General features: G+C 35.0%; 1 protein-coding gene across 1 annotated transcript; it reads left to right on the forward strand.

Annotated features, from left to right (window-relative positions):
* The first annotated feature begins 4,610 nt into the window (after window positions 1-4,610).
* Window positions 4,611-15,511, forward strand: LOC134847755 (uncharacterized). The gene is made up of 8 exons (XM_063864957.1): window positions 4,611-5,094; window positions 9,878-10,079; window positions 10,521-10,749; window positions 11,485-11,622; window positions 13,269-13,398; window positions 14,068-14,207; window positions 14,505-14,689; window positions 14,934-15,511. Exons 1-8 carry the CDS (start codon window positions 4,792-4,794, stop codon window positions 15,215-15,217), a joined length of 1,611 nt encoding a protein of 536 aa, XP_063721027.1. The 5' UTR covers window positions 4,611-4,791; the 3' UTR covers window positions 15,218-15,511.
* Window positions 15,512-24,338: the final 8,827 nt, after the last annotated feature.

The following is a 24,338-nucleotide window of genomic DNA, read 5'->3' on the forward strand; positions in this document are numbered from 1 at the left end:
TATAAAACACTTTTGTTTTTAGTTCACGCGGAAAAACTTTAAGGATAGTAGGTGGGTTTTCAGCTTTGTGGTGTTGAAAACAATTGGTGCCTTGATTATGTTCCGCACCTTATTTCCAAATATCAGGCTTTCTTTCATTCAGTACTGCACCAATAGCAATGGTGGTGTGACTGACATATCAAAAACCACTTGATGTAGGTATTTGTTAGGGCTATTGTTGGCTTTTCCTTTGATGAGTCTGTCATAGTACTTGGAAACACTCTTCTCCGACTAAGATTTTGGGTTTTCGATTTATTTTCATGGTGTCATCGAGCTCATACTAAATTGAAGTTCTTCTTCAATTTCAATGACTTGCGTCTTCTGTTTTGTTTTTCTTATAACGGAGTAATACGCTGCTCATAAAATAAAAAACTGCCCCTGTAATAGCGAGTTTTTGATACCAACCGCAGATAACGTTTTTATGTGTTTACGCGTTAACGTTAATGTAATGAGGGGCTAAGTTGTCTGTCTCGTAAGCTTTTTTAAAGTTAATTGCAGATTAGGATTGTAATTGATTTGCAGCTTGTAAGAACTCTTCTGAAAAACCTTTCACAGTTCTCATGATAACATCTACATGTTTCAGAAAAATTTCTTTTATTTTCGAGTGTTGATCTCTTTTTTTTAATTCAAAGCGTGAAGAGCAAAACCAAACAATTTTAGCTAAAATTCAATATTCTATTTTTTGATATTTTTTACATTTTTGATGGAACCGATTGCGACAGTTTTCACAATCAACACTTTTCTGTCTAAACGTATCTTTTTCCCGTTCATTCTGGACAGCTGCCATTTAGATTTTCCATTGGCTTGCATTTTTGGGAATCTCTTTGCTCAATACGGGTTCGAGTTTTTTATCCTCAAATTTGCCAGAATGACTGCAAGAGAGGCTCGCTTAGCCAAACTATTCTTCTGTGTATACCACATTTGAATTGCACTTATTCTACATCGAGGTTTAGGAATCTCTTCGTAGTGTCTGGAGGTTGTCTTGCTCAAACAACTTTCTGAATGCAATGTCGATAGCTTCATTGAGTGGAACATTAGTGTCCAAACTTTAACATAATTCAACTTTCTCAATAAACTCTTGTGCTTCTTGTGAATTTTTTCTATGTTCGCTCCCTCATTTTTGTGAAAAAATTTAGCCACTGTTTTGTTCAGTTCAAGTTCTCATATGAACTTCCACGCCGATATAGATTAAGGCGCAGTGGTATGTCTTTGTTAGGTACTTTTGGTAAACCGTACAAATGAGCCGATTGTTTACCTGTTGACTTCAATTTGGTGTAGAGATGTTCACTTATGTCATTGCCTTTTTTCAGACTCAACAGCTCTTTGTTAATTTCTTTCTAACTCTTCAATACCACCAAATCATCAGTGTTATTCATTGCTTTGAATTGGTCTGACTGTAGAATATCTAGCTTTGTGGCTTCATAATATTTTTTTTCATGATACAAAACTGAACTCCTTGAACGATTGGTACCGCTAAAAGATCTTTGTTTTTGAGATATTTTCTGTTTTTTTTCCATCCTCCTATCAGTTGATGTCTGTTTCACTCAGATCAGGGATCACTAAGTAATCCCCTGAGCTGTCAGAATCCCATGATCGGTATCTCGGCATATTGACGCAGCCTACAAAACTCTCATTTTTCAGTGGATAATTTCCATCTCTTCGAATCATTCAAATCCTTGAGATAATTCTACTTCGGGCCGCCCTGGGTTTCTATTGTCAGAAATTACATGTAGCATACTTCGACGAACACTTCCATGTGTTCAGGAATGAATCCTGCCAGATTGCAATACAACACGACGGCTTCTCGGTTGTGCTCCCCGATTGTTCGGGCGTCCTTGGTATGGGTCTCGTGCAATTAGTCGATTGTATCCTCTTCGTATCGGTAACATTTTTGGGGTTTGAGTTGGAATGCTCCCCTGGTTTTCCGATCGACGTCTCTCCCCATAGATCTTCGCGTAATTTTTCTTTAGCTCGTAGAATAACGGTATCCGATATACCTCCTCTGGAGTTTTAGTCGACCTGCAGTGCTAGTTCTCTGCTTCTCGGTTATTCCTGATCGCAAGGAGTAAAGCCCTCAATGTCTTTGTCTCTTTCGTTTTGAAATCACCTTGTGCCACAGGTCCGCTCAGAACCGAATTGTACTGTTCTAGAGTCTCCCCGGTATGTTGTGTTTGCGCTAGCAACTGAAACGTTTCGTACGCTTCATTTATTTTTTTCTTAAATCCGCTTCAATCGCACCGAGATTCTCTGGATAACGGATTATCCCTAAATCCAGATGTAGTCTGCGCCTGTGAAATTCATCCTTTCCTTTCCTTTCTCCTAGTTAAAATTTAGAAATGAGCGTCTGCTCCTCCTCTAATCGATTCTTTCCGACAAAGCCACCAAAGCAGTTGCGCCACCAATTCCCACTGAATCCGTTAACCAGAACTACTATGGCATGGGTGGTTCCGCAAGCTTCGGTGACCAAATTAATGTTTTTCGAATGAATTTTCCCCCACTTTGGCTTCTTGGCTGCGCCATGTTAAGAAAGAGTTATAAAAACTGTTAATTTCAGACACATAAATGGACAACTTTAAAGCATTAGATTGATCGGAGACAAAAATTTGGAATTCAACCAAAGGTGACGAACGAATTCGAAGGCCAGCACCTGCTAGCACCAGACTTGACAGATTAATTGACACTACGAAGGAATTTGAAAAGCAACTAAAATGATTCGTTAATTAACTTAATCTTTATGACACTATATAGAATACAAGATGATATATTTCACTCCTCGTAACGAGGCATTTATACAAAAAGCTTGCTTCAACCAGGTTAAAACGATTTCTAAAACGGATTGATGCTCTAATTGAGCGTTAAGAACGCGAAATATATTGCGCGTTAGTTGTCACAAAATGGCAATCTTTAAACCCCCTTAATTTTACGAAACATAATCTCGAGCACAAATATTCCGTCACCTGCTTCGAAAGTCGGAACAAAAATGACATCAACAATTTATTTTTTAAGCATTCTCAGACATCCAAAAATATTTGCCCTATGTTTTGAAAGAGGCAATAACTACTAGCACACATATTCCGTCACTTGTTTCGATTGTCGGAAAAAATGCTATCAACAACGTTTTGTTTCATCATTCTTAGTCATCCGAAAGTTTTCTCTAAAAATTGGAAGAAGGCAATAACTACTTCAAATCCAACGGTTAGTGGTATGTGCAAACGGGTAGTCTTCTAGCAATGGATGATCTATCGCTGCTGTTCTTTTATAAATGGTCTAAGTGGAAGCTTTGCCGTCAATCTAGCAGTTAGTGGTCTAAAAAATACAAACGGCAAACTTGAAGGAAGCTTACCAATTGAGCAAGCAAAGGGAGTCTGCTTTGCAGTATCCAGAGATCTAAATGAAGTCTTTCCTGATTGTCTCAAAAAATCTAGTTTAAAGATAAACATGCTTGATTTGGTATCCTAGAACCGGTCATGGACAACTGATCTTCGGTCGCGCCTGTCTTGGGCAACTTTTGTTGGTAGTAAAAGCCGCGAAAATGATCTTTTTGTTCTTTCGCGAAATAGCAAATTTCAACGTAAAATCACAATCTCCCTCCGAGTAGTGGCATTTAAACTTAGTTTGCAGAAGTATTGAATATATTTTTTTCACGACTCAGAACTTGGGCTAACATGAAAAAAATAGACATAGAAGAGTTACCGAACTACTAGCACAAATATTTTGAAATAACTACTTCCCTTTAATCGTCCCGCTGTTGTGCCCCTGCCAGAGAAACTAATGCATTTCTTTTGACAGGTTTTCTGGGTTCAGAACTGTTCCTTTGCCCGCAGGCAAGAGCAAGAATTATAGTTGACTTCAAGGCATTGATTTTCGAATGAGAGGCGAAAGTCTTTGTCAGCTTAACATCTCTTCTTACTGATACTGAAACACATTTCAAAGTTTCAAACCAGAAAAACAACCCAGAAGCTCCTTATCTTCTGTTCATGTTGGAGTTAGTGAAGAAAATCATGTTTTGCCTATGCTTGTTCGGTCAATCGAGAATATAAATCGCAGATATAAATGGTTCTACATTTGGGATAACTGCCTCTCAATTTCAACTGTTTTCTTGTATGATCTTTTCTTTGCAGATTTTTGCATACATACAAAAAACTTGACCCGCCAACTTTTTCTAAATATCAACAACCTAGGTCGTTCAATTTTCATGTCGGTCGTGATTTATTTTTCGACCGATGTTGTCCGCGACTTAAAAACCTGCCCAGACTATGAGTTTCAGGTAGCGGAATTAACATCGGCACGATCGTCAAGGTCGAAGAATAGTCACGGATCGAGTAGATAAATTTTATAATCCTGAGAATTTCGCCCCTCATCTTCGCTTTTTAAGCATCCATTTAATCGAACCCGTAATGATTCATTAGTATGCCAAAATTGCCAACAAATAAACTCAAGAGTGGTGACCCCTGTTTCATAAGTTATTGGTATGATTAGGTGTTCAGATATAACTTAGCCGTCATAACTTGGTTTTGAATGTATCAATTTGACAGTGTTTGTCAAAATAATTAGAAAGCAAACTTCCTGTGTTTAATCTTTTCACTAAACATCCATTCTAATAAAATGTTTCATGATTTTAATGTCCAACTTCTTAAGCAAATCGTGTTCAGCTTGAACTCAACTTACAATCTCACGAATTTTCATTGTGTTTTGTAAACTCATAGCTTTCAAAATAAGCGCCTAGTTACTCAATACTATATTCACTCCAAAATGATGCAAAATTTGAATAGCTTTCGACTTTCATTGCTTATTTTTATTGTAGGAATTTTGGGATCTAAAGCAACGTTAATAAGCACCACTGAAACCAGGACATATACTTCCACGACAACATCACCCGAGTTGGTTCCTGACTTGTCTCGAATCAAGTGTACTTTTGTCTCGGAAAAAGTGCTTGTTTGTGACTGCAATGGCCGAGAGTTGACGAACGAGACACTTTACGAGTCGTACATATACCCTATTCAGTATGAACGGTTCAACGACCAACGTCATGTGATTGAGAGATTGGAATTGAAGGTCTTTTTCTATATATATATTTTATATATTTTTACTAACCCTAAAATGTGTTCTCTGGAATACAGAATTTTGCAGTGTTTATACGGATCTAGCACGCAGTGAAGTTTTTTTGAATACTAAACTTTTAATACACAACCAAAAACTCAGTCAGATTTTTTGGAGCTCAGCCAAACATTTTGGTACTTGAGCACGCGTTTTTTCTCTTAAGCTTACCTACCACAGATAATTCTTTCAGCTGTAGTTCTAGTTGCAACAAAAATTCTAGTTGCAATCTGCGAACTACTTTTCACGTTTTTTTTCTGAAAGTGATCTATGAAAAAGGAGCATGGCATGAATATCATACTTGAAATCAATTAGAAAAAACTGCTATTTGTTTCTATTTTAACGATTCGATTTAAAAATCATAACAAGATTGCTCGTATCAGGGCGAAGCCCTGAATGTTCCGACTACCTATTAAAGTCTATGGAGCAGTAATAACAAGAAAAATTTAAAGGTGAAAATTACAATTTTTTTATCTGAAAAGTTTGAGATTTTTTGTGAAAACATCCCCCCACACGCAATATTAAGTACAAAGTGATAGATTTTGCTCCTATTAACAAATCAATTATGGCATTTAATTTTCCTTGAAACAATTTGGAACGATTGCTAAGACGGATTAAATCTCGCTTGTGCGTTAGTAGCGTGAAATATATCGCAATTTTCCCAAATTGGCAAAAATGGCCAGAATGGCAATCTTTAAACCACCATAAATTTACAAAAAATGATCACAAGTGAAATGACTTTTCAAATTTAAGCTCAAGACAACAATAGATTTAGAATGATGCAAAAGAAATTGGTCAAAAATGGCTAGTTAAAAAGTCGAAATTTGTCTGAAGAAAAAAAACCCACCCCGAGCACAAATATTCCGTTAATTTCGTTAAGGAAGTTGGAACTTTAAATTGTTTTCAAACGATATCCAGTTACAGAGTTATTTATAAAAACTTACAAATATAAATTGGAATTGTTTGGGAGAACACCATTAAGCCAGCACGGCCCGATTGCCTTAATGGTGTTCTCCCAAACGATTCCAATTTGTATTTGTAAATTTTTTATAAATAACTCTGCATCTAGATATCGTTTGGAAACAATTTATTATCAATATTATTTTACAATCGAATTGTTAAAATAAAAACAAATAGCAGTTTTTTCTGATTGATTTCAAGTATGATATTCATGCCATGCTTCATTTTCATGGATCAATTTCAGTAAAAAATAACGTCGAAAACAAAGTTTTCTCGGCAGAGGTACTTGAGTCTAGGACAATTGATCCTGTTGGTGAAACAATGACATCGGCCAAAAAAAATTTTGTGGAAAAAGTCAACTGTGTCTTGAGTGCAAAATAGCTGGAAATGCTGCATTGCTATTAGCGCAAAACTATCCCGTTTCGCTAACGCTTTTTTTTCTTTCATTGCAATAACTGTAGTAAGTGTAACGGAATGCCACTTAAGGGGAATCTTTCATGCCAAATGAACCAAATGGGTGCTAATCTAGTGCGCGAAGCATCAAATGCGCAACATTTCTCAGCGAATCAAACCTTTGAAGTTTTCTAAACTGAATGGTGTCTTTGCTTGTGCACTTCAAAAAAAAATTTCAGATTTTTGCATTATCCATCCGTTCCAGAGAGCAAATGGCCGGAAATTTGTGGTACCTAACAAGAGTTTACTTTTCAAAAAATTAAAAGAGCCAAAATGGAAAATTACTCAATTTCGGAAATTTCAAAAAAAAATGTTTGGTTGAACATTTTAGTGCATTGGGTGCGTATATCGTGAGAATAGCCCCGTCACTTAGCAAATCAATTGCTTAGATTATTCAAATTTTTGCCAAATAAACAGCTGAGCAGAGTCTACTAAAGTTCACCAATTAGCTCTTGAGCGCAACTTATTTAATTTTACCTTTCATGGAGTGTATAATCAATCTTCAATAAGTGTACATAATACGTTAGTTACTTATACTGAAAACTTCTTTTTGAAACAATTTTATATCAAATCTAAGGCATAACCAAAACGCAGAAAGAAAGTTGTTTGAATGGCACCTAAGCATATATTTCTATTTGATTATGACATTAAGTTGCATTTTTTCAGACTGGTAAAAAAATGCTAATCAACTTTCAAAACAAAACAAAGTATGTTGAGCAACTCGTATTCTACTTGGTCTGCACGATTACAGCTTATAAGTTCAAAAGTCTAACTTGCCTCAATCATAGAGTGAACGAGATGTCGCAAAAAAAAACTGGACTGAATGTTTGGAGGCAAAACAGCCTGAAATGAGTACTTTATTTTCACACTAACAAAAAAGGTGTACATTTTTAAAGCTCGTTGTAGACCAATTTTAACTATTGAGATAATAGTTCCCCTCAGTGTTTCGGGAACATTTGAGGGTTTCAAAACTGGCAAAGTGTCAGTTTGCTGTTCGAAATTGTGAATTCCTAAGTTCACTTATCTATAAAAGTGAACGCGCAGACTTCAATTGAACAAGATCTGTAGATCATGATTATTTGTTCGATCGAAATAATAATTTTGGGTCTCATGCACTAAACGGCCCAAAACAAGTATTTCTACATCTTGATCGTAAGTCAATATGTGGTTTAATCTGTTTGGTTCATTAGCCAATCGAATGCAAACAACATGGTCCGGCATTTCAATTCAAATTTAAAGCTGATAAAATTATTGGCCGAAATGACCAAAACGATTTAAAAAAAATTTCGCGTTGAAACCATTTTACTGAACTTTTTGTTTGGGTATAATTTCAATGGCCTGGCCATGTTGCTTGAGTTTGATTGGCTAATATTAGCCAATCAAATTCTTCCGCATTAGTTTTAGCTAAAAAGATATAAAGATTTTAACTTTGGGCCGTTTTGTGCATAAGAATCATATTTTTAACCTCCAATTGTTTTTTGTTAAGTTCTGAGGGTTTGAAAATTGTCAGATTGGCTTTGTATTGGACTAAATTATGCGCCTTTATTCATATTGCTGAGAGGGTAACGCGAATTGTTTATGTGTGGCGAATTATCCCGCCCAACAAAATCGTTCCAAACTGAATTGAGGCTAGATTACCGGTCGTAGTAATTTCGTGCGACTCAAATTTTCACACTTTGATATTGTCCAAATTTTATTCTGTTTTCTTTTTGATGTTCTCTGACGGAGCAGAACATCAGAGAACAATTTCAAAAAATTTCATCAGTTACAGTTTTTGTTAGCATTTCAGGATAGGATCAATCGTAGAATTCACCAACTTACAATTCAAATGGTTCAATCATGGAAACACCACCCCCACTATAAAAATTTTCATAATTGATTCCATTAAAGAATCCTTTCAAAACTAGCGCAGTATATATTGCTATATATATATATATATATATATATATATATATATATATATATATATATATATATATATATATATATATTGCACAAACGAACCCTGAAATGGTTTGAAATGGAAGTTGACCAGCCATACTATATCGATTTGGGGGTAGGGATTTGTACGGTTAAACACCAGAATTCTTCCTGGTGCGAGCGATTTTATCTTGATTTTGATTTGATCTGATCTATCGAGGCCATAACTGTTTTTGTGCTTATTTATTGTTCCGACCATTGAAAAAGGAGAGCAACTTTGTATTCGGGTATGTTTTAGTTTTTTTCTTTTTCGTTTTTCTTTTTGTTATCCACGCAAAATCGGGTAGCATCATAAAGTTTTTTTTTGCATATTTATTATTCGGATCATTGAAAAAGGGGAGCAACTCTGTATTTGGGTGTAATTTAGTTTTTTTCTTTTTTTGTTTTTCTTTTTGTTATCCACGCAAAATCGGGTAGCACGAATAATCATCGGACTGGGTTGAGTGACATACCACATTTTAGCCCTTATAATTGTGATTCAACCCACATTAAAAGTTTCAATTTTACTCAGTTGTACTTTTTAAGACTATGGTCGGAAGATTCTGTGCTACTTGCACAGTAACCGGCTGTTTTTGTTAAATTGAGCTATTCAAAAATAACAAATTGTTGAATAAATAAATGGGAAACAAAATTAAAGGTTTTTTGAAATAAAAAAAATAACGGGAGTGGAAAAGAGCCAAAATAACTCTGAGGTGTTTTGAATAGGAGCTCACATACAGAGATGCTAAAATGTATTTCCATAATCGAGAATCCTTCTCTTTTTTAAATTGAGTGCATAGTTGGCATGTTAAGTGCAGAGTTGGCATGTTAAAAACCCTCATGTTAATTAACAGTGTTTTTTAGCATTAAAAACATTGAATTTTCAACACTTTTTCACATCTAACTATTTCTAGGACAGGTCGCGGTGAAAGTTCTCGGCTTGCCACCGTCTTCTGCAGATATTGAGCTTGTATTCTCGTCTCTCGGTTTTGTCCACAGCGATATCAGAAACCGACTGAGACAAGAAAAAGCAGCTAAGCTTGCTTTCTTTTTACAAGCTCTCAAGAAAGAGCATCATTTCTGATAAATCATTGAATTTTTTAGGTGTTGAATTTAAATTTTTACACTGTTTTCTAACGTTTTTTTTTTTATTATTTTTAACGTTAAAAACTGTTCAAAATTCCGAGAGGGTATAAAAAAGCCAACGCTGGTCCAGTGTAAAAAGTCAAGACAGTTTTTCTGTAAAAAGAATGCCCATCATGGCGGTTGAAACCCTATACGTCGATTGGATCTAAAGCTTATTATGTTCATTCATGAATCGCTCGGCACTATGAACAATTGGTTAACTAGAAAACAAATTTTTTTCCAGAATTGTGAGCTGGTTGAGAACACCACCCTGCTTACCAACTCCATGTACCATCTGAACGAACTCTCTCTAACTGACTGCATAAAAGTACCTGAGAATGTGTTCAGCCTCATGGCCCGAAGACTCAGCCAGGAACCGCTAGGCGACACAGAACAAGACGCGATCATGAACTCACTTATGATCCAGTACAAAAAAGACACCACTGGTAAATTATTACCACCATTTCAGTGCAGTTCGCATGAGTTCGTGAAAAGTTTTTCCAATTTTCCAGTTTTCAAATTTAACCTAAGATTAAACGGCGTTCAGAAATTGAAATCAACGTTTGCTACCGAAAGCTGCAGTCATGTCTAATGGTAATCCGTTTTGAATTACTGCTTTTGAACTTAATTTTTGTAAACTTTTTGAGCTGTAAAATTTTTGAGCTGTCGTAAAATTTTTGAGCCGCATGATTACATGATAGAGAAAAGTTTTTGGAAAATTATGTAATGACAAAAAATCGTATAGCAATATCTGATCTCATTCAGTCCCTCGATGATTTTACGTATTCTCCGAGATTAGATTATGTAATTAATTATGTAAATTATCTTGATAATTTTCTCATTTTTTATTATAAATATACGATTTAACTAAATGTTACTTTTTAAAGATGCCTGGCCGAAGTTGTTCAACCTGCTCCCCTCCTGCAACGCCTCCGCAAACGGACTCAACGTCGCCAAAGATTACTACCTGCACCGACTAGACCTCATCAACATCCCCAACATGGAGGGCATTGAGCCATGTATGGTCGAAATGTTTCCATATATGGAACATTTGGATCTCTCCTACACTGATCTGAGAGGTGGATTTCCGAATTTGACTCAGTGGACAAAATTGAGGTAACAACCGTCTATCGGACTTAAAAAATTGAGCTTTCAATCAAAAGCTTAAGAAAAAACATGTTCTTGTTTTCAAAACGTGAGATTTGGATGTAGTTGCGAATAATTGCAATGTAAAATGCTTCCCAAACTTTTATAGTAAGCAGCAACTGAAAACAAAACATTGAGTCTAATATCAATTGCTTTCACAAAAGCCCTACAAATCCTATAAAAATGCCAGCCAAAGCTATTTAACTGGTTAGAAAGGTGCGAAATCATCAGCTCCTGGTTTTGAAGATTTAATGACATCTTGTACGTACTGCAATTTGTCCGCTAGCGAAGCTGTTCAGCTTTTAATGGAGAACTGGTGTTGAAGAAGACAAGCTAATTTTCGGTTGCTTACTGGGCTGGTATTTGATGCTTCACCCTCAAACAGCAAGCATACATCATTGCGGGCTTAGCTGGAACCGACTTCCTTAAAACTGAGAGGTGGAGAAATAAGCTTATTCACCATAGTATTCACATATTTCGCCCCTCAAATCTTCAATTACGAAAATGGTGAGTAATTATCTGAATAAAAAGTTAGGGGCGAACCTTGTAAGGAAGAAATGTGCATAATTAATAGGGACGAAACGTGTGAGGGGCGAAATATGCCTCTAAATTTAAGGGGGGGGGGCAAAATTTGTTTGGGCGAAACGGGCCACATTCCTTCACCACTGCCCCCCCCAAGTTTACTATGTAGCCATTTTTTCACAGAGTCCTGAAATGTCGTGGCTGTAATCTGGACCTGATCCCTCCAAGTGACCTGTTGCCTACTACTCTTGAGGAGTTAGATCTGTCCAAGAACAACTTCATCAGTACATCTTCATGTCTTGCTGATTACACTCCGGACAGGTTAGAAGATGAACTTTAGAAAAAAGAGCTCAGCTGTTATTGTTCCGACCATTAAAAATAGGGAGGAACTTCGAATTTGGATGTGTTTAAGTTTTTTTTTCACGAAAAATCAGGTGCCACAAATAATCATCGGAATGGGTCGAGTAATATATCATTCATTCGTGATTCGAAAAAAAAAATCTTGAAGTTTTCGAAAAAGTTCCTGTGACAAGAAAACCTGGTTTGATATTTTCGAGTTGTAGTCTCATTTTGAAGGAGTATTTTTGAGCGATTAGATCTTATTAAAGACATTTTAGCTCGAAATTAGACAAGAAGATTTCATTTAGATAATCAAAATTTATTTCCTCTCCAAAAAATATAAAACCGTGATTTAGCGCCTGCAATGAGTACTTCAAAATTAAACGAAACATTGTTCAGCAATGAGTCAGAAAGATTTTAGAAAACTTTTTCGGATGTTTTCGCATTTTTTGTTTTCTGCTTATTTTCGAAGAACAATGCTGTCGATAGTCTCACTCAGTCGAACTCTACGCGTTTGTATAGTTTTCTCAGCACACAACAACCTTTCAGTTGTGATTCGAAGGACATTGAAAAAAACCCAAACATTTTCTCAGTGTCGAGAAAAACTGGTTTAAAATTTTTTAGTTTCAGTCCAAAAGCAAGAAATCGATTTTAGTTTAAAAAAATAGTTTTAGAAGCCTAATTTAGCGCTTCCTTGGCAATAAAATTTTTCAATATTTTTGAAGACAATTGTAGTCGTTTATTCCTAATTCACTAACTTTCGTAATGTTTGCTTAGTTCTATAATCACACAACGCACAAATAAAGACTCTATTTTAATGAAGGAAAAAGTTTTTGAAGTTTTCTTACGAATATTGTCTGAAACTTCTGTGCTACTTTCACAGGAACCCAGTTATCCGTGTTTCAGGGGCGGATTTAGGGGGAGAGGGGCGGACGCCCCTTACTCAGGGATCCGACCCCTTGCCGACCCAAAGGATCCCCCTTTGGTACTTTTTAAGAAATCCTTTTCTGACCAACTTACCCTAAAATTTTACTAAAGGCGCCTTTGGCGTCAATATATACTAACTTTATGGGGAAGCGCGCGCCAAAAAAAACCGCAATTTTTTGTCAAAGTTTTCCAAAAAGTGACCAAAACGGCTACTTTGACCTGTTTTTTCAGAAATTTGCTTGCGGCGCTAAAAATTTGGCAAAAACAGCAAACAGCATCTTTTTGCTTCTTTAGGAGAGCGCGGAAAAATTTGGTCGACCTAAAAAAAACGGTAGTCAAAATTTCCGAATTTTTTTTCAAAATTCGCCCCCCCCCCCTCGAGAAAATCCTAAATCCGCCCCTACGTGTCTTTTTTTGAGTTTGTTGAATTTATAAACGTCACTTGGTATGGTGCATTTAAAAAATTTTTTGCAGAAAGTATGAGTTTTTAGCCATCGGCATTCTTTAAAAAAACATGTCGCTTTGCTTTCTATGATATTTTTGTTCTTGTATTCAAAGGCACAAACTGTAGCAGTGCAGTGTTAAGGTAAACATTTATGAGAAAGTGTCTGTTTTGAAATTTTTTCACAAAAGCTTTTGAAAAAGGAAAAAATGTTGAATTACTTTATAGTCATTTTACTGTCAATTTCTGTCTTGATTAGATGCTATCTGCACCAGGAGAGACTGTACTATTTGAACTTAGCCTACAACAACCTCATTTTCTTCCATCATGACTTCTTCAAGTTCATTCACTTCAGGGGACAGTCTCCACACAACAAGTTCGACGGAGAGGTACAGTGATATAGTCACAGGTCAAGGCCACTTGCAAAGTCAAATTCAGGGTCAAACTTTTGAATTTAAGAGAAAGCCAAATTGTCATTGAAGTCAGTAGGGGAGCATCATAAACGGTCCAAGAAGATTGATTTATAGGTTACGTAGAATTTACATGCGTGCTGAATTTACTCAAAAACTGGCTTCCTCTTCGAAAACTGGTTCATACATGCTGAAACTACTCATAAACTATGGCTTCCTCTTCGAATTGAGGCAATGAATATTTTTGGGAAACGTTTATTTTTAGTTCGACTTTTTTCTACTAGATTCTCGAGCTCTCCAAGAACACTATTAGAACCCTTTTTTTTACAAGGCTCGCTGCGATTTAGGCAATCTTTTCAAAAAAGTCAAAGATGACGTTCTTGGTCATTTTTTGGAAAGCTTCGGTCAAAATATTCTATTTTTGGCGCGTGCTCTCCCTTCCCCATAGAGCATTCATTGGCGCTTTAAAAAAATAGGATTGGTCGGCTGATAGATGAATATAGGACCGAACGGGGAAACCTTTGGGTGGTGAAAGGATCGAATCCCTGAGGAGGGATAAGGCGTTCGCAAAAGGCATGCGGGGCAAATTTTTGAGTTTTATAATTCAAGTTTTAAAGTTTGCCTTATTCAATCGCACTTTGCTGATAGGTGCATGTTGATGTGACGAACAATCAGATCAAAACGATTGACTTCAAGACCTTCGAGGACTTGGACATCAGGAGGGACACTTTGGTTACCTACATGCAGATCAATGCCCTCGACAACCCCCTTCACTGCAACTGCTATATGTGAGTTGACAAAAAAATCAAAAAACACTGAGACTTTCACAGTTTTGAAATTATTCCATTTTACAGAAGATTTCTAAACAGATCCTAAAAATTGAACTTAAAAATCACGCGTTCAAACTAACAACCCTAGAAAAAAATGAAATAGCTGAAGTTGTGATGAAAATATAGCTCAAGATTTGGGTAACGAGGAATTAGACGCGGCATGCGCGAGACCTTTATTACGTATAGTTTTATGTATGAATGAATATGGTTAAATTTAGTTTTCCTGTTTTTATGCAGTCGTTTTATATTTTGTAGGCTCAACTCCCACGAGATGGCAAGTCAGCTGACCAATGTGCGTTTCCTGGGAGTGTGTGCGACCCCTCCCTCCCTCGAAGAGGTGAGTGTGAACAGACTGACGAGGAGCAGTGACTCCTCTCTGAACAACTGCGGCAACGTCGGCAAACCCCTCGGACACGATCCCAAACGCGCTCACTGGAAACGTAAGTTGACCTGTAAAACTTTGACCTTTTTTCTATTAAAAATTTCAGACGATTTTCGCGAGGAGCGAGAACATCTTTGAAAAAAATTAATGTATAGGAAAAAGTGTCAAAAATGCTGTGTTTGGGATACTTCGGAAAATGTTTGTTAAAAAATTCCCCATCAAAACCACTTTATAATCGCTTTACCCTCTCAGCTCTCTTTAAAAAAAATTTCTGTACCACAGCAACATATCGATCTTTTCAGTATTCGGCGAAGTGATACTGGGCCTCTCGATCATCGCTATGCTCGTCGTGCTTACACTGGTCGTGCACAGGTACATTCGGAAGGGCAGCTCAACCAGCCGAGCCAGGGGCTACAACCGACACTCGAATCCAAGTGCTATATACAATGCCGGTAATAGTAATTATAGTCACGTGAACATGAACAACAGCGACTACCCTTCTGGTGATTTGGGCAGACAGTACAATGACGATGAAGATGTGTTCACGATCGAAGGTTCCGAGCCCACTTTGGAAATGTCACGCTAAAATTACAAAGATCGATTGAAAGACATATCACTTTTACATTATCTAAGCCAATAAACGAACTCATCGACGGGTCGATAGTTGAAGTATTAATATTTTCGAGAAGCTCAATTTATCAATAGTAGATACTAATACATCATGAAACTTCAACTCCTCGGACAAGTGAAGAAATTCTGAGACACTATGAACTAAAAGCTTCTTGAAATCGCGATAGTCAATTGACGCTTACTCAATCAATTAATTATGATTTGATTAATGCCTATTTATGGACAAGGATGAATCAAGTTTTTTAGTGAAGTTCAATTTCAAAAATTTTTTGAACAATCTATAAAGGTTAAGCGTGAAAGTAATCAATTTACTGAGTTCTCTCATAACTCTAGGCATCTTTTCCCCAAACATTCAATGCGACGAGTTAAATTTATGAAAAAATTTAAAACGGGGAAAATGTTTGCAATGTTTAAACCAAAAGATTGCCTTTTGCCCTTCACTCCTATATTTTATAGACAAAACAAAAGACATCATTATATAAATCGTGTAAAAATTATTAAAAAAATGCCATTTTCCACATCGGCTAAGAATTGTAATAATTTTGGATCAGCTTACTTGAATTATAGTGTTTTTGGGTAGCTATTTTTTGTATCTGCCGAGGGGGAATTGAAACCTAGCTCTAAGAATTAATAATATTCAACAATAAAAGCTTGAACAAATTATCATACTAATTATGCATCCTTTAGAACGTATTACACAATTAACCTCTCTATCCTCGAATAAAAATATGATAAGCCTGAATTGGTATTTTAAGTCTCATTTCGTTTCTACTATGATACGCAAAAACTTAACCCAGTAAAAGCATAACCATTTTTTGGTTTTTCTCATAACCAATTTTCGGTTTTTCAAATAAACCAGCAAAATTTATACCATGCCAGAGCCCTTATTTTTGATGCAACGTACAAAATGATTTTTTCAAGGCTAAGATAATTTTAGTTTTTATATTTTTGCGAAAACTTGAGTCACTTTGGTTCATTTCAGGTTTGAAAAATGGTTCCCAAATAAGTTATATTAAATCAATTAAAGTTGATTGGTTTTTTTTGGAAGTGATCGAAAAAAAAAGCGTCCTAAAAGTTCTCAGTTGAGAATTCTCAGAACTTTTTTCTGAACAGTATGAACAAAATTATGAGCTTTTAGCAAATTAATTTTATAAAATAGAGCTCAGAATCATTTTGGACTTATTTTCTGCCACCCTTCCACCACAAATAACGACAGAGATTTAAACCAACAGAGCGTTGAATACACAAAACCATTAAAAAGATTTGTGTCTTATCGCTTTCCAAGGATGGGACAAAAAACTCATTTTTGGACTTTGCATTTGTAAGCAATAACTTTCACAAACAGATCTAAGTCAACAAAAGTAGTTGGTTTGAATTGATTCTTAGTGCGCATTATTTTTAGAGGACTAAAACTGAAACGCTGTAAAAGTTATTCGAATTTATATAATTCAAGTACCTGAATTGGTGAAAAAAAAATTGGAAAAATGCAATTGCAATAGCTTGACCACAATGAAATAGCAAAATACAATAACGGTTTTTCTTCACTGAGCTATTCGTCTCTTCATTCTAATGGCTTGCAAAAACGGTGGTCCAACACATAAATCAGCATTTTTCCATGTATTTAACCCGTCCTGAATGGCGTAAGATTGTCAATTCCAATCGATTCCTGTCTTTTTTAAAAAAGATATCAAGAAAAATTAAAACAGAGAACTTTAGTCAAATTTTATCAATTTTTCACCAACTTTTGAATATATCTTTTTATATCTTTTTCAAAACTCCCGCACTTTTTTTACACTTTCAAAATCTTGATAAAAAAGGCTGCAAAAATTTAGTGTGAACTTTTTACTCAACACAATCTCAGAAGGGCGTTAAAATCAGTCATTTTTTGGAGTGGTAAAATGAATTTCTACTCATACCGCTAAAATCAACTTTAATCTTATTACATCAGCTGTGAATTATAAAATTTTTGGGTTACTACTTTGAACTAAAAAATTCTCGTTAAAATGCCGAATTTGAATTGCTTAAGTTTTTTAGGTAGCTAACTTTTTGTTTTGTGACAGAGAAGGAGGGGAATTGCGGCGGGATTGAAAAAAACTCTAGAAAGTAGTTCTTAAAAAATCTAATCAAATTAGATTGTTTTTTTCTTTTAGAAAGTATTAAAAAATATATGAAATTTTTTTTGAAAAAAAAAACGATAAGATTAAATTGTTTCGTTTGGTGTAATTTTGATACGGTATAAAAAATTTTGAAAATCAGTTTTGATTTTTTCTCATCATATCAATCTGGCAATTTTTACGCTACCTGAGGCCAATTTTTGGTACTTCGTACGAAGTTAATCATCTAAAGGCTTTATTATTTGAAATTTCTTTATTTTTCAGTTGCATAAGTGTATCCAAAAAATTGATCCTTGTTTTCAAACTTTTGCAATAAAAATTCGAAAACCAAAAATTGTGTTGTCTATAAGCTTATTAATACATGGATAAGGACGTTTTGCCCAGAATTTAACAATTTTGTCTGATGCAGGATGTCGTATTACCCAAAAACAATCTCAATTTTTAGGTGAAAGAAATGTTGAATTTGAATTCATTTTTAGCGTAAACAATATTTATAGCCAATTAATTACTCCAGTTTGTTTCATTCAACTTCATTACTTGGGAAAAACGAGAGCAAATTTGGAAAACTTTGCTTGACCACAAGGCATCATACAGTGAAGGGTTGTTCTTCACTGAACTATTTTTCGGTTGAGCAGTTTTAGGTGAAAGAAATGTTGAATTTGAATTCGTTTTTAGCGTAAACAATATTTATAGCCAATTAATTACTCCAGTTTGTTTCATTCAACTTCATTACTTGGGAAAAACGAGAGCAAATTTGGAAAACTTTGCTTGACCACAAGGTGTCATACAGTGAAGGGTTTTTCTTCACTGAGCAATTTTTCTTTTATTTATACACAAGGCTTGCAAAATTGATAACCCAACACAAAAAAAACAGCGTTTTTTAAGTAACCTCTTTTGACAAGTAACGGTTAGGCAGCAATTTTATAGAGGTGATGATGAAGAAGGCTTCAGAATATCAGTTTCAATCAATTCCAATCGACTAATTGTGATGGTAAGTTGTAGTTTATTGAGGCAACTTTATATATGTTTTTATGGATTTCATTCCATTTGCTAGCAATTTTTTTTGATACGTACAATTGCTTACACTTTCAAAATCTTGTTCGATTAAAGCTGTAAAATCTTTTTTTACTTATTATAAATTACAAGGCGTTATGAATTACTCCTTTACAAAAAAGGCTACTAAATTTTCGCTCAGAACACTGAATCTAAATCTGACATTCATATTATCCTTCTTTTAAATATTGGCTGTGACTTAAAACTATAATTTATTTCACTAAGCAAATTTTTTAGGCTTTTTGTTGCTTTGTGAGTCATTGAAAAAACTAGGCGTTCAAAAACTTCTCAAACTTAATTTAGGCAAAACATTTTCATTATTCTTTTTCTAAGTTTTAAAAACTGCTTATCAAAGAGCTCAAAATTTTGGGATTTTGCATACGTAAACAATAACTTTCTTGAGATGGCAACAAACTTGAAACATGTTTAGTGCATTTGGTCCAAAGTTAAAACTTAAACGCCATTTACGTAAAATTACTATGACCTGCTACCGTTTTTTTCAAGTCACCTAGTGGGGAAAAAATTAGAGAAACTTTTGAAAAAATTCTATTTTTGCCGCAAACCAAAATTTAGCAAAGGGTTTTTCTTCATTGAGCTACTCCTCTCTGTAAACCGATAATTTGCAAAATCGATGGCTCAAACGCATAAACCGATAATTGGCAATGTAATCGCTCCTGTCAATTAACTATTTGTCAACTAATTTTTAGAGATAATGAAGAGAAGGCGTACGATCATCAATTTCAATTTTCTCCATTTAAATTAGTTTTATGCAAAAATATTGCTAAAACACTTGTCACATCTAAATTGACTTCAAACCTATTTCAAATTTTTTTAAAAACTGCATTTTGTACACACCAAGCACTTTTAAAAGTTTTAAAACATTTTTTGAAATATACTTAAAACAGAATTCGTGTAGTGTTTGTAAGAATTTGGTTACAAAATTGACTTTTTGACCACCGCAAATACCTGAGCCTCTCATGTTTTTTGATTTCTAGAACTCTTGGAAAATAAAAATGATGTTTTTAGGGATTCTGAAAATTGATTTTCATTATGTAATAAAATCTATTTTAAGTTAATCTGCAGGATTTTCTAATTTTTTTTCGAAATTTTTAACGATTTTATCCGTGATTAGACTGGTACATGCTAGATGGCTTAGCCAGTGTTTAATTTCTACGAGTGACTCAAAGATAAAGAAAATGGGTTTCTAGTAGAAGGATGTAGGATTGAACCTTGTCACGATTTCAGCTTTTTCAAATATTTTTAACATTATAGAATTGCAAAATTCTGTTTTCATTAATTCCATTTACGCAGTAACTGATATCACCCTGTATAGAAGCAGTTTGCAAAAATTTTTTTTTGTTTTTTAGAAGAAAAATAATTTCAGTTTGAGCATGAAAGTTAGATTGTCTGCAGTTTTCATCACATGTATTCTCAATGAGTAGTACCTTGTTGTTTGTTGAAAAAGAAGTTTTTTCAATGGTACCAATTTTTTTCATTAAAAAAAGCACAGGCAAAGTGTTGATCCGACAAATGGGTAGGAAATTAGTTGGGGTCTGTATCAGTTTTTTTTCAGTTTTTTTTTTCACGCAAAAAAAAAAAGATTTCACAAATAATCATCTGAATGGGTCGAATGGTATAGCCCTTAAATCGTGATTCAAGCAACATTTTAAAAAAATGAAACAGTTTTGAGTGAGTGACTTAAGCGAGTACATCGAGCGAGTAATGCAAGTGAGTGCATGGATCAGGTCGGTCTTGAAAAAAAAATCATTCAGTTAAAAAAAATTTAATTTTACTACAGAAAATTCTTGAAGTTTTCTTTACAATCAGAAAAAAAATCAGAATTTTCTAGAAAATTGTATTTGATGCAACCGTTACAGCTTATGTCTAATTCACTAACTTTCTACCTGTTAGTATAGGTGTCCCATCATACCGCGCACCAAAGATGCGATAATAATTTGAAAAAAAAACTGTTTACATTTTTTACAGTTTCTAATATTGTTGTTGAAATATTTTGTGCTACTTTCACAGCAACCACCTTTTTAAAAATAAAAAAACAGAAAATTGAAATGCAGAAAATTGAATTGCAGTTTTCAGAAAATTGAGGTGCAGTAATTTTTGAGTTCAAATATTTGTTAGGAAAAAAATTCAAGTGAGTGAAAAAATGCAGCATGAGCTTATAAGAAAATTTTCTTCTGAAGCTCAAGTTATAAAATGTGCACAACTTTTGATAGTGAATAAATCAACAGTTGTAAAGCTCATGTTATAAAATGTATTTCAGAGAACCGGTACCGACAAAGGAGAAAGGTGAAAAGGGAGAATAAAAACAGAAATTCACATCGAAAATCATCAAAAATATTCTGAATTACTACGCCATGGATTATGCAAAAATGAATGAAGCAACTTTATTCGTTAGTTCTACAGACGTTTTTATTTCTAGAAATTGCTTTCGACAGCTTCGAAGATTTTGCACGTTCAAATTTATCAAGTTATCTATTTTCTTCGTAAAGTCAAACTTTTGTGTGATATTTTTGGACCTAATTTTATGGATTTTTTGAAAACTAAATCAAAAGTAGTTGCCAAACTCTCACGCTATGGATCAAAAGATAGTTTTTCTAAACTTGAACATTTCGACAGCTTTCGTAACATTTCGAAGCTGTCGAAAGCAGTTTCTAAAAACAAAAACATCTATAAAACTAGCCAATCAAATTGCATCATTCATTTTGCATTATCTTTGGCGTAGTGTTTCAGGCTATTTTCAATTAGAAAGATGTGAATTTCTGCTTTTTTCAGTTGTGCCGTTTGTTAATTGAAATTTTCCCCTGCGTTTATATGTTTTGAAGTGACTACTTCTGCTTTCTGTAGCAAAATGTTGAGCATCAGCTCCCAGCTTCTGAGTTTGTCAAATATATTTGAGACGATTGAAAAATTACCAACACACTATTCCTGAAGGGTGGAATCCCTCAAGCGCCAAGGACCGCATGCGCGAAAATAAAAATCAGCCGATCAGATTTCGGTAATCTAAACTTTGGAAAGAAAGTAAGCCTTTCCAGGGACTGGAGTATTGATATTGGCCGAATATAAAAACGGCAGATGTATGCAAAACTTTCAAATTGTCATTGACCGCCCCACAATTGGGACAAATTTTACATTTCAAGGGTTTCGTAATGAAAGAAGCAAAATATTGCTTCATTTAATTCATTTTGACTGAATGGCAATTGTTTCTTTTTAAAAATTGACTTTCGGCTAATTTTGTCTTCGGTCCTTGGCTCACAAGTTTTTTCGCCCATTCGGTCCTTCGCGAATGAGAATAGTCCCCTTCCCGAAGCAGTCGGGAGTAATGTTTTAGTTCTAATTGGCCGAAAAATGTGGAAATAAAAAAAGACTCCCTCCTGATATGACACAAAAAATATAATATACGAAATTCTATCTTCGACCTCAACAATGTCAAACATGCTTTTTCAAGTTCACTTTTGTTAAATGACTGAGCCCAGTAGCGGATTTAGGGGGGGGGGGGGGGTGGCGGGTCCTTTCTCAGGGATTCGACCCCCTGCCGACTCAAAGACTCCCCCTTTGTACTATTTTGAGATATCCATTTTTGGATGAATGACCTTAACATTCTTCCAAAGCCGCCAATATATACTATTTTGATGGGGAGCGCGCCAAAAAACGCAATTTTTTGGTCAAAATTTTCCAAAAAGTGCCTAAAAACGCATTTTCGGCCTGTTTTTTCTAAAGTTGCCTGCGGCGCTCAAAGTTTGGTCAATCTAGGGTCTTTATAGTGGTTTTGGAGGGCTGAGAAAATCAATTTGGTCGACCCAAAAAGAAGGCTGAGAAAATTTTTTTTTTTGAAAATCGCCCCCTCTAAAAATTCTTAGATCCGCACCTGACTGTACCTACTCAGGATGTTTTTTTTTTTACTCTAAATCGCTCTATTTCACGCACAATCAGGTTTTATAAAGAGACGTACGAAGTCGAGCGAGATAGCTTGTTATAACTTTTTTCTTCAGGTTTGGGCTGCAATTAAGTATTGCGAGTTGTCTTGGGCAATAATTTGTTTTTTAGGTTGCTTTTCTGATAATTCGAAGTTTTTTTGCCTCAAAGAAAAAGGGAATCACCTCAATTTTAAGAAAATATATCTAAAAAACAGCTAGGGAATGGAGTCATATAGAGCAAAAATTTGTGACTTTTTAGCAGCGTAAATGAGCCAAACTTGATCTTGAAATGCTTTTTTTTCTATTGATGCCCTAGACATAATATTTTACAACCAGATTTGATATGATGTCAATTTAAAAGGTCCAAAAACAATTTTTTTCCCATGTGTCTGTTTGAACTGAGATTTCGATAGATGCTCGCTGTTTATTTTCATCTATTGATATCGCCCGAAGAAGGTCTCAAAAATCAAAATGCAAATGATAACCGCACTTGAATCATCGATTTTAACTACATCTGTTTAAAATTTGTGAGATTATTGATACTATTGCATAACTACTTAGAGAGATTATTGCATAACTATCTAGCCTGGAGAAAAATGCTTAAAAATGAACATTGTATTCCAGCATTATTTGAAGACTTTAGTTCAGTGCGTTCATATTTTGCTTTTACCTAACTATTGATATCTGAACAAGACTTTTATTTTTTACCATTTTTGCCCCTCCTAAAATTTTACTTCTGCTTGATTAAAAAAAACATGAATCCTGCCCAACGAAATTTTACAAAATTCAAATTGAATTCTATGATAGATTGTTTTCCAAAACTTGATTATGTTAAAATTAAAGTAGAGTTAAATTTTGATGTCTCTTATGTTTATTGAATTATGACATGACATTTATTTAAATTTTTTGGTTTTTTTTCTAATTCACAAGTCATCAATTCAGAGCTGTCGACTTTGCGTAGTTGTGGGAATTTGGTTTGGTATAAAAGGGGAGGGCTGATTGAGGGTACTTTTTGGGAAGATTTTTCAAATCAGAATGGGCGAATCGGAAGTTGGGTAAGGAAATGCATTAGTGCAGTTTAATTCCAAAATGGACCCGTTCTATTGTGCGCCTTTTTCCACTCATTGTGATTAGCCCATCTCAAAAGTAGATCAAAACTCCATTGAACTTAACTGGACAAAATAGCCCAAATAAAATCCCACGTCTCTTTTCAATACACTTCATTGAATAAAAAATTGGAAAAAAAAGGAAGAAACAACTTTTTAAAATTTCTCACCAAAAAAGAAAGAAAGAATTAATGTATCAATTTAAATGGTGTCAAAATATTTCCTCTATTTTCCTACTAATACGTCACAACATTGCTGTAATATTGATAAACGGTTTAGGCAAAATGTTTTGTTACATCGAATTTGGTTAAATGTTTAATTGTTTTCATTAAGCCAAAAGTGTTAACTTGGTCTGTATTTGGTGGGAATGGAATTAAGTGGAAAAATTATCTATTGCCTTCTGTTTTGTTTTGAATGTTAAAGTGTTATGAATGGTGCGAGCTGCCCCAATGTCAAGTTCGTTAGCCAGTTTTGATTGACAGTTGAGCGTGTTTTGATTCGTGAGTTCGATAATCGTGTCTAATTCCCCATAGCCGTCTCTCACACCCATATTTGTTTTTGTTTCACACCAACCGGGGAGAACCGTAATCTGCCCAGGTGAGAGCCCAAATAAAAGTCAGCGGGTTACTCCGAATCGAACAACCTGTGATTTGGTAGGGGAAGGCTCGTTTATTGGACCGTACAACCCAATAAAACAGTAGTGCTATGTGCAGCTGTCTTTCGGCGTGTGAACAAATTGATGAGAAAAATGGCGGAATAAAAAAATCTGTCAAAACTAATAAAAAAAAAACATTTTTTCTGCAAAAAACTTTGAAAATCCCGATATGCCAAATGATCCCCGCCTAGTTTTGATGCTGCTTGGCTGTGACACC

Source organism: Symsagittifera roscoffensis, chromosome 6, assembly GCF_963678635.1.
Source record: "Symsagittifera roscoffensis chromosome 6, txSymRosc1.1, whole genome shotgun sequence".
In the NCBI taxonomy this organism is placed as follows: domain Eukaryota; kingdom Metazoa; phylum Xenacoelomorpha; order Acoela; family Convolutidae; genus Symsagittifera; species Symsagittifera roscoffensis.